The 11,247-nt window shown below is 36.3% G+C and overlaps 1 protein-coding gene across 2 annotated transcripts in view; it reads right to left on the bottom strand.

The window, feature by feature from the left end:
- Positions 1-1,589: 1,589 nt before the first annotated feature.
- Positions 1,590-11,247, bottom strand: part of LOC123524726 (peptidylprolyl isomerase domain and WD repeat-containing protein 1-like) — a 28,589-nt gene continuing 18,931 nt past the window's right edge. For both annotated transcript variants that reach the window (XM_045303152.2, XM_053538531.1), the window contains 9 exons: positions 10,022-10,102; positions 9,028-9,121; positions 8,108-8,161; positions 7,533-7,776; positions 6,627-6,693; positions 5,247-5,329; positions 4,483-4,595; positions 3,815-3,966; positions 1,590-3,075 (listed from right to left, as the gene is read on the bottom strand). In XM_045303152.2, the coding sequence (XP_045159087.2) occupies positions 2,932-3,075; positions 3,815-3,966; positions 4,483-4,595; positions 5,247-5,329; positions 6,627-6,693; positions 7,533-7,776; positions 8,108-8,161; positions 9,028-9,121; positions 10,022-10,102 (1,032 nt within the window). In that variant the 3' untranslated portion in view covers positions 1,590-2,931. The remainder of the gene's footprint in view (positions 3,076-3,814; positions 3,967-4,482; positions 4,596-5,246; positions 5,330-6,626; positions 6,694-7,532; positions 7,777-8,107; positions 8,162-9,027; positions 9,122-10,021; positions 10,103-11,247) is intronic.

Here is an 11,247-nt window from a genome sequence, read left to right as displayed (position 1 = left end):
AGAACAGGTTTTTACTGGTACAGAATCCAGGAACACTGGTTAGGTTAACTACCTGCTGTTACATAACTGAAATACTGTTGAACAAGCAGCTAATGCCTCCGAATTAGGTGATGAGTTAAAGTTCTAATAAAGGCATACAATAAATAACCCCCTAATTAATATGCACTATTGAAGGAAAAAAGGGGAAAAAAAGAAATGGATAGAAAATGAAATTAAAGAAATAAATTGGTGTAAAAAAATCAAAGTAAGAAAAACACCATTTTCAATGTTTAATCCCTGTGACCTTCGACCCTGAAATCAATAGGGGTCATGTGCGCATCAAGACCAACATACCTATGAAGTTTCAAGGTCCTAGGTGAAATACTTTTCCAGATATTGAGCGGAAACCATTTTCAATGTTCAGGTCCCCGTGACCTTTGACCCAGTGACCCCATTCTCACTTTGGACCAACTAAGGTAATAGGGGATCATCTTGACCAAGTTTCTTGAAGTTTGGATAAGTAGTTGTGAAAAATGAAAGAACAAAAAGGTTAACATGAGACTCATCATCCCATCCATCCGCCTGGACATCCCTAATGTACAAGCCGGATTTTTAGCTCGACTATTCATAGAATAGTAGAGCTGTTGGACTCGCCCATGCGTCCGTGTCGCGATTTGGTTAAGTTTTTGTATGTAAGCTGGTATCTCAGCAACCACTTGTGGGAATGGATTGAAACTTCACACACTTACTCACTGTGATAATCTGACTTACATTGCACAGGTTCCATAACTCTATTTTGCTTTTTTACAAAATTATGCCCCTTTTTCGACTTAGAATTTTTTGGTTACGGTTTTGTATGTAAGCTGGTATCTCAGTACTCACTAATTGGAATGGATTGAAACTTCACACACTTGTTCACGGTCATGACCCGACATGCACAAAGCAGGTCCCATAACTTCATTTTGCTTTTTTACTAAATTATGCCCCTTTTTCAACATAGAAATTTTTGGTTAAGTTTTTGTATGTAAGCTGGTATCTCAGTATCCACTAATGGGAAAGGATTGAAACTTCACACACTTGTTCACTGTCATGATATGGCATGCAGTGCAAAGGGTCAATAACTCAACTTCACATTTTACACAATTATGCCCCTTTTTCAACTTAGGAGTTTTGGGTTTAATTCTTATATGTAAGCTGGTATCTCGGTACCCCCTAATGGGAATGGATTGAAACTTCACACACTTGTCCACTGTCATGAGCTGATAAGCACTATGCAGGTTCCATAACCCTATTTTGCTTTTTTACTAAATTATGCCCCTTTTTCGACTCGTATTCATTCAATCGACAAGGCTGTTGAATAGTCGAGCTTTGCTGTTCTCCGACAGCTCTTGTTCTTTGAAAACCCGGCCAAAAATGGTGTTGTACCAAAAACAAACAAACTAAGTCATTATACTTAAGTACCGATAGTCTGCCCCCTTCTATGGGTCCATCTGCCCATTTTTACAGTCTTTATGTAATAAATCCATATATCAAAGATATATCTGCCCACTTCTACATTATTTTAGGGATTATATATATCAGTCATGATGAGAAGATATAAAAAGGACAAATCTAGTTTCTTATTTTATTCATGGATTTTGACTCTGTTACATTATATACAAATTTTAAAACTATTTTGGAAAAAACAAAACAATACATGATCAGTGTCTTACATTAAGGTTTCTTTTAAACAGAGATAAACACCAACAGTTGTCCTCTTACCCACTGACAGTAATTTTCCGGGGGACCAACAGAAGACTTTCAAGGGGATCATTGAACTCTCAATGCACTAAAAATTCAGAAGTTTTCATTCTTAACTTATGAAGCCTGCAGTCAAAGATGTAATGTGACGTGTATTTTGGCCAAATTATGCCCCCTTTTGGACTTAGAAAATCCTGGTTAAAATTGTGCATGTAAGTTTCTATCTCTAAAACTAATGTAGATATTGGATTGAAACAGGTATTTTAACATTTAGGGTAATATTCCTTCAGGGACAACAATTCGAATAGTCGAGCATTGGCTTTCTTACAGACAGCTCTAGTTTTTAAAAGGAACTGAAATATTTTGTGGATAAGTGGGACCACTTGAATTTTATGCAGACAACAAGGTTTTAAAAGCTGACTGACTGTCCTCCAGGTCACTAGGAAATACAAATTAGTGTCTATCCCTATATTACACGTTTTAAAACTTTATCAAACATATGACATTTGAAGGTCTGATAACTGTTGGTTGCCTTATGAGTAAGTGATAATTAGGTGTCTGATTATAGTTCAGTGCCTGAATAATCAGTCATAAAATAGTAATGTTTCACTGACCTGTTCAGTAACAGCACTTTCAGCCATTTCTCTTCAACTTTTAGTTTTTCTCAATATATTGATTAAGTTTTTTTTTATATTTTTCATCAAAAACCAGTTTTTTTTCAGTTGTGAATTTCGGCCATTTCTGACACCATTTGATCTACAATTCTTACATAACTTCCAGGATATCTTAGTTTAATAGCAGAACAGCAGTGTGTTTATGTTACAAACTGATCATTTTCTTCAAAATACTACCAATAGAGCCTTTCCTATAAAAGATACATTTTTCGCCATGATATTGAAAAACTAGCTGAGATCGATATAATGATGTATATTATGTTTGATTCTGACAAAATTAATAATCTACTTTTGACAGTATTACAGGCATTCATTAGGGAACTTCCATGTTTTTGTTTCTTCTTCACTGACACATACCGTTTAATCCACTTGTTTTGTAACCGCAATGCAAAGGAGGAAAGCAATCCCATGTTGCTATTTCTAATGTACACGCAGATGTTAGTTGTGATTGTTGTCATAATCTATGAAAAAAACCTCTAACATCATTTTCTGTTACTGTGTAGAATTGCACACACATATCCAACATATAAAACAGGTTTCATTTCACAGCAATGTTTACTATACATATATCATCATGAGGTTTGTCTGTTTTCGGGTTTGTTTTCACATTTGCAATACTCTGTACCACTTCCATCCCCCTGGTGACACGCCCAAACACTGTGTGCTTGTTGTCCAACCATGGCTGAAAGAATAAAAGGTTAATATATATTTCAGACGTAACTGACGAATACATTTTATATCCTAAACTTCACTGCATTCTATATGATTATCTTCAATATGAAATTGTTGTTTGTAAGTTAGACGTTAAATCGACAAAATCTTAGGTGATATGGCATTTATCCAGCTTTTGATGGTTGAGGAAGACTGTAGGTGTTTCTCTAGGCATTATTTCAGAGTTTGGGATGGTGTGGTTGCGGGGGGTGGGGTGGAGAGGGACACTTGGGTAGAACCACACAGACCTTACATAAACCGGCTGGATGCTAAGTGTGTTAAAAGCATGTGATCTCCTTTGTAACACATTTACTCTCCAGTTCAAATAACCCTTAAAAATGTCAATCACAGCAGTTTATGCTAGAGTTATATTTACAAGAACTACTGTTAAACACATATGCCTTCCCATTATGACTTGTTGGAGATTACTCAGTATGTAAAGTCTATTTAAAATATACCGAGAACTTGACCTTTGACCCCCTAAAAAGAAGAATAAGGAAAATACTTTTTATACGCTGGTCTGAAAGACGGGACATATTATCGGAACGCCCTTGGTGGGCGGGCGGCATCCACAAACTTTGTCCGGAGAATTTCTTCTTCATGCATGGAGGGATTCTGATGTAACTTGGCACAATTGTTCACCATCATGAGACGGAGTGTCATGTGCAAGAACCAGGTCCCTAGGTCTGATGAATGTCTGGAATACTTACAGTGGGAACAACTGTGATAAAGAATTGAGATCCATTTGTGTTTGGTCCAGCATTTGCCATGCTCAATGTGTACGGTCTGTCGTGACGCAGATTTGGATGGAATTCATCTTCAAACTCACCACCCCATATTGACTCTCCACCCGTACCATTACCTGTAAGGCAAATTAAACTGTGTTGTGGGTTTTAAACACATTTTTACTACTTAAGTTTTACGTTTAATGATGCCCAAGTATGCTTTAATTTCACAAAACACTATCTTACTGAGCTAACTTGGCAGGCTTGAATTTATAATAGTTTCTAGAGAGATGCTTCCTTCTAGCCAGTATAGATATATATGATACAGCTTCTCTCTGTCCACTACTTACATCTGTAAAACAGCTTCCCTAGGTTCACTGCCAACTATATGTTACAGCTTCCCTGCATCCACAACCAACATAATTATGTGAATGTTTCAGATTTTCTCCATTTACTACCAACATATGTTACAGCTTCCCTCCGTTCACTAACAATATCTATAAGTTACAGCTTCCCTCTATTCACTGCAAACATATGTATACCCGTATGTTACAGCTTCCCTCTGTCCACAAGCAACAAAATAACTGAAGTATAAATACAGTTGCTTCCAAAAAATCCTTTAAAATTTAATTCAAGAAAGGATTTTGACTTACCCAGTGGGTCCCCTGTCTGTATCATGAAACCTTTTATAACTCTGTGCACAATATGACCATTGTAGTAACCATCTCTACTGTGAACACAGAAATTCTCTACTGTCTTTGGGCATCTGAAAAAACAATCTAGAGTTCAAATGAGATGTTTAGAGAATAAAATACAGCGTACATAATAACAAATGTGGTGCCACTGGTACAAGACACTTCATTACAATAAAAACCTGGTTAAAACCAAACTGGAATATTGGTATGACTAGAAATAGAACACACTCTAGGCGAATGAACTTAGCAGCTTCATATTGGAACAACTGCTCTCACTACAGAGACATCTGGATCTGTCCACTGTCTAAGTAAGCTTTGAATTGTGTCTAATGATGGGATGAGTCTAATGTAGAGAACATTTTTGTTTTTGTTTGGTTTAACGTCGCACCAACACAGTTATAGGTCATATGACAACTTTCCAGCTTTGGTGGTGGCGGAAGACCCCAGTTACCCCTCCTTGTATTATTTCGTCATGGGCAGCACCTGGTTAGAACCACCGACATGTAAGCCAGCTGGATGGCTTCCTCACATGAAGAATTCAACACTGAGTCCAATGTTGAGGTCTGTCTTATGCTGAAACCTGTTTGATATTGAGAACTTTTCAATGTTGAGGTCCATCTAATGTATAGTTCTTTCCAAGCTTATGGCTGTCAAGTGCTGAATTGTTTCATTTTGAAATCATGTAAAATATTACAGCCACAATGTAGAAAAACCGTACTTACTCTTTTGAGAATAATTTACATGTGATATCTCCTAATGTTGTATAAATCACACAGGTATCTGCTACCCTGGTGTATGATATGTCCTGTAAAGGTAAAATGTTATTAAGTTATGCAACACTGTTCTGTACATGACCTTGATTCATTACATGTTTTCCACTGAGTTATTGAAATAGTAGTGAAATATACTTTTTCACAGTAAAAAATATCAAGTACATTAAATTTAATAAAAACCACTAAAAACACATTAAATAAATACATAAAAAATTGCTTATTTTACGTGTAAGATAAAATGTCTTTTACATGTGAACACCAGATTTCACATTCACATGTTGCTCTAAAACTCATAAAACATACTGCATCTGGTGTTCACTCCATACAAAATAGATCAAATTTCTTTACATGTGAATCCCAAATTTTACATTTTCCCATGTGACTATGCCACTCATGAAAATAATCTGCATCTGGTGTTCAAATATTCTCTATATAAATAGATATATAATAAGTTGCCATTCAAAAACAAACCTAGCAAGCTGATGAACGATGGACATTTTAAAATGTCTATTCCTTTGTTTTCTCTGCTAATCTAATAGTGACAAAAAATAACGGACATATTTCCTCTGAATGTGTAGATTTACAGTTAATGTTTTGATCACTTTCACATAAGTACTACTTAACAGAGTGGATGGACATACTAACAGATCAACGATTACCATAGGGCAGTTGCCAAAGAGCAATAAGGCATAGGTGTCATTTATCTATATAGGTGCTGTCCTAAGAGCTTCAAAACTGAATGAATGCAGTATCATACTGTGAGAGTCCCATAAGACTTTTAGGTCCATTATGGTATATCTTTTACCAAATCGGGGGCCTTAGGTATGACATACTGAAAACCCAAGGTACATATTTATATGCTGAATAACATTCCTACAAAAGTCTTCCAAGTGTAGTTATTTTCAGATACACATTAGCCCCTTTACACATGATTGACAAGGTCAAGGGCCATAAGTCTGGTTTTACTGAAAAATCCCAAACAAAACCATAGGTGCACAACTTCACATGATGAATTAAATTCCTATAAAGTTCCATGACTCTAAATCAAATACTTTTTTAGAGTTACATATTACTATATGGCCTATATAAATACATTTTGACCAAGCTATGGGCCTTAAGTCTGGTCTTACAAGAGTAAACTCCCAGACAAAACCTCAAGGTGCATAATTTCCCACGCTGAATAACATTCCTATAAAGTTTCATGACTAGACCAAACACTTTTTGAGATATATGTGACACAAATTTTGTCAGATAGATAGGCAGACAATTAGACAAGTGCAGTGCAGGGGCACAAGAAATAAATGTAAACAGAATATTAAGTGAATATACCTGAGTAGCTGAAATAAGCTCCTCTTTTGAAGGTTTCTCATTGAAAACATCTCTGTCTGCATCAGCACTGTAATTTGTATAAAAATTTTATGTAGTAATGTACAGTATCTTGACATTTGAAACTATTAGTATTACAGTTCATAATCTGAGTCTTAGGTTATAAAACTAAACTAAGTTTAAAATCCAGTCTTACAATGCAGCCTTTCTATTGGTCAATTTCATGCTCAACAAGAGCTGTCCGTAAGACAGCATGCTCGACTTTTCTCAGTGCTCGTCCCTGAATTAGAGCTTTGCCAGTAAAAGATTTATAAAACTTTAAACAAAAAAAATCTAAGTTAAAATGTGGCAAAACTTTGTCAAAATTCAAACCAGGTTATGGGAGTTGTTTCTCCTGGTGTAGACTTTGATAGTAAAAAATTATTTTAAGTTAAAAGTCAAAAGCTTTGATAGTAATGGAGATATCTGACTTTATCAAAAACTTTAACCAAAAAATTCTAAGTTAAAAAGGGGCATAACTCTGTCAAAATTAAAATCAGAGTTATGGGGGTTGTTTCTCCTGGTGTATTTGACTTTATCAAAAACTTTAACCACTGGGGCGAGCGCAATTTAGCTCTACTTTTTCTTCAAAAAGTCGAGCTAAAAACAACCAATCAGATGCCTGAGTTTTCAGACTGGGCTCCAAATTCAGTTTTATAACCTTGAATCCTAACTTTTTTATTACATTCGATCAGCATGGAGCCAAGTACTTATTGAACAGAATCAAATACACTTATGAGGATCCTCATTCAACTGAGTTACTGGGAAGCATTAAGCAACCAAGATATATAATACTTAGTCTGCCATGAAAATAAATGATTTCATAGTTTTGTTGTTCTAGACATAAAGATTATATATTACATTTAATACCTGCTTTTGTCAAATGGTTCCCGGCGGGTAAACATATAGAACCTATTTTTCTTGTAAGCTGTACAGAACAATATAGGATCCAGAACTTGTGTCTGCAGCAGTGGATTATCGGAGGCAGCTGTAGGAACATCTGTTGCCGCTTTAGCTTTCTTACCACTCCCTTGGAACAAAGCAATCTGTAGAAATCTCGGGTTTTCTGGCTTTCCCAAAATCTTCATACAACGATTTGTGTGAAGATTTATAACTGCAAAAAAAAAGGAAAAAACAAGTTATTTCTCTTACTTTAGTTATCTCTTACTTTTACATCTTGAGTGCTACTGTTAAAAAAACAACCTTGTGGCTTCGCAACAAGCAAGGATCTAGATCAGCGCACATCCATATTGTTCATTTATCAATTTCAGTACATGTACTTGTATGGTGATGTGATTGTTATGTCATTGCGAGTACAACTGCCCTCATTATTCTTTGAAAAGTGGCCTAAAACCATATTAGTAAATACCTATAGATCTCAAATTTTTTATACCCCAACAGAGTAGATGAAAACAAATCATTAAATCATACAATAACTATTTTACCTTTCACACCTAGCATGGTTCCATATAACAGGAAATACCCAGTCTCATCAAATACTGAAAACAAACCATAAATACAAGATAAATACGAAATACAAGGCGATAGTTTGACTTGTAATGTAACCACCAAATATCTAACATAGGTTAATAAAAAGATGATTGGATTACAATGTACACAAAGTATCTGCATGTCTGTATGAACTCCTAGTTCAGTATAACTTGCATGTTTTACCTTCGTGGACACAACTTTCAAGTGATCATACTGAATTAAATATTCTTGGATAATGATTCCTTTTGTACAGCATTCAGTGATTTCTAACATCAACAGTGCAAACTTGCAGTGCAATTCAAAAGCTATCTTACCATAGAAATCGGCCCTACATGAATGCTTTCCACAACAAAATTCTGCCCTACTTTACAGTTATCTGCCATAAAAATCCGCACCATTTAATTCCTTTCAACCATAGAAATCTGCCCTACTTAAAATGTTTTCCATTATAAAAATCTGCCAACCTCAAAACTATCGACCACTGAAATCTGCCCAACTTAAATGCTTTCCACAATAAAAATCTGCCCTACTCAACAGTTATCTTCCATAGAAATCTGCCCTACTCAACAGTTATCTTCCATAGAAATCTGCCCTACTTAAAAAGCTATCCACCATAAAAATCTGTCCTACTAAAACGCTATTCACCACTGAAATCTGCGCTACTTAAATCCTATCCACTATAGATATCTGCCCTACTTAATAACTATTCACAGTAGAAATCTGCCCTACTAAATTGCTATCCACCACAGAAATCTGCTCTAGCAATATTTCGGTCTACCTGCATTTATTCTGCATGGAAAGTATTTAAATCATGTCAGTATACTGTAATCTTCAAAAGTACAAACAAGAAAATTGACACTTGTAATCTACATACATATATTGCAGAGATTAAAAGCGTCTGCTTTTTCTAACTCCTTCTCTAAAGCCAGTCTTCTCCCAAACTCCATGTTAGACAACTGTTGTTTCATCTACAAACAATACATATCAGTTACCAGCAGATCTAAAGGCAAGACATCATCCATATTGTAAATAACAAACAGTACCACATGACTACTTTAAGATTTTCCATGTAGAGAACCAGTCTCTTCATTGAGAAGCTGCTAGTTTGATCCCACTGTGAGATGTGTTTTCCACGTTGTTTTGACAGAAAACAATATTTGAGCCGCGCCATGAGAAAACCAACATAGTGGCTTTGCGGCCAGCATGGATCCAGACCAGCCTGCGCATCCGCACATTCTGGTCAGGATCCATGCTGTTCGCTTTCAAAGCCTATTGCAATTAGGGAAACCGTTAGCGAACAGCATGGATCCTGATCAGACTGTGCGGATGCGCAGGCTGGTCTGGATCCATGCTGGTCGCAAAGCCACTATGCTGGTTTTCCCATGGTGCGGCTCATTTTATGTGAAGTCATATGTCCTCCATCTCTGATTCATGTGAGGATGTTGTCATTTACTTGTGGAGCACATGTGAGTACCAGTACGGATCCAGAAACACCAGTTCAGTCAACAGAGTGCTATCACAAAACAGAAATACTGTAAGGCAATTTCTGTGGGCTTTGAATTTCCTGGTTTTGGCAAAAATGGCCATTCATGGTGACATAAATTTATGACTTTCAATGTTTGAAGAGATAATATAATAGTAATTTCATGAGTTCATTGGGATTAAACTTTGTGGATTCAAGCAAACTTGTAAGTCAGTACTGTAGAAAATAAATGTGTTTAATATGTATCACTGTATACTAATATTCTGTTCTGTGTGTACATTATAAACACAGAATATGTTCAAACACAATCACACACACCCCTCAAATTATTAAAAAATTAGATGTCATTGGTATGCAGGTAATAAGAACAATTTAATCAACAGACCTGTTGTAAATCTATGATATTTTGCAGTGATTCATCTAATACTTTCACCATTTTGCCTGTCAACACTTTGAATATTCGCACCTGAAAAAGAAAAGCCAATGAAACCAATACAATAATATCCAGTTACAGCAATCTCCACTGGACCATTTAAACATGTTCTTTATATCTGGTGTTTTTTTTATAAATGTTTAGCAAATATTTTTTAAGCAGATTTATACAAGGAACTGACTGATTTGTCTCTTTGCTTAACCTTTAGCCTGCTGGCGACAAGTGTTTTAGCCTTTGCGACCAGAGCGGACCATGATCAGCCTGCACGGATGTGCAAGCTGATCTTGGTCTTCACTGTTCGCTATTTAGTCAGTAAATTTTCAGTGAACATTCCTATGAATAATAAGTGGAACTGCCCAAATTGAATGATAGACCATTCCATTTTAGAAATTTAGCAGGGTAAGGGTTAAAAGTATACAGACAGGAAGTAGTTTAGTAAACTGACAAACAATACGATTGTTTATGTTCTGTCAATCTCCTTGAAAAACTGACTTTCAGTGCAACAGTAACATAACTAGAAAATGCTTTTGTAAAAAAGCGCATGTCTCCCCCAATGCAAAGTCCTATAGGCAAGAAGTCAATAGGGGTCAGGAGCGAAAGTCAAAGAGACACTGATGGTTGGCTGCAATAGGGATCATCTACTTGGCATGTCCAGTCATCCCGCTAAATTTCAACACCCTTTGCCTAGTGGTTCTCAAGTCACTGTTGAGGCTCCTGTGACCTTGACCTTTGATCAAGTGACCTCAAAATAAATAGGGGTTATCTACTCTGCATGTCCAATCATCCTATTAAGTTTCAACATTGTAGGTCAAGTGGTTCTCAAGTTATTTCCAAAAAATGATTTTACATGAACAGGCCACTGTGACCTTGACCTTTAATAGACTGACCCCAAAATCAATAGGGGTCATCTACTCTGCATGTTCAATCATCCTATGAAGTTTCAACATTCTGGGTCAAGTGGTTCTCAAGTTATTGATCAGAACTGGTTATCAATGTTCAGGCCTCTGTGACCTTGACCTTTAACGGAGTGACCCCAAAAACAATAGGGGTCATTTACTCTGCATGAACAATCATCCTATGAAGTTTCAACATTCTGGGTCGAGAGGTTCTCAAGTTATTGATTGGAAATGGTTTTCCATGTTCAGGCCCCTGTGGCCTTGACCTTTAGCAGAGTGACC

This window comes from Mercenaria mercenaria, chromosome 3, assembly GCF_021730395.1.
Source record: "Mercenaria mercenaria strain notata chromosome 3, MADL_Memer_1, whole genome shotgun sequence".
NCBI lineage: Eukaryota > Metazoa > Mollusca > Bivalvia > Venerida > Veneridae > Mercenaria > Mercenaria mercenaria.
This window is presented reverse-complemented; position numbering and strand designations above follow the sequence as displayed.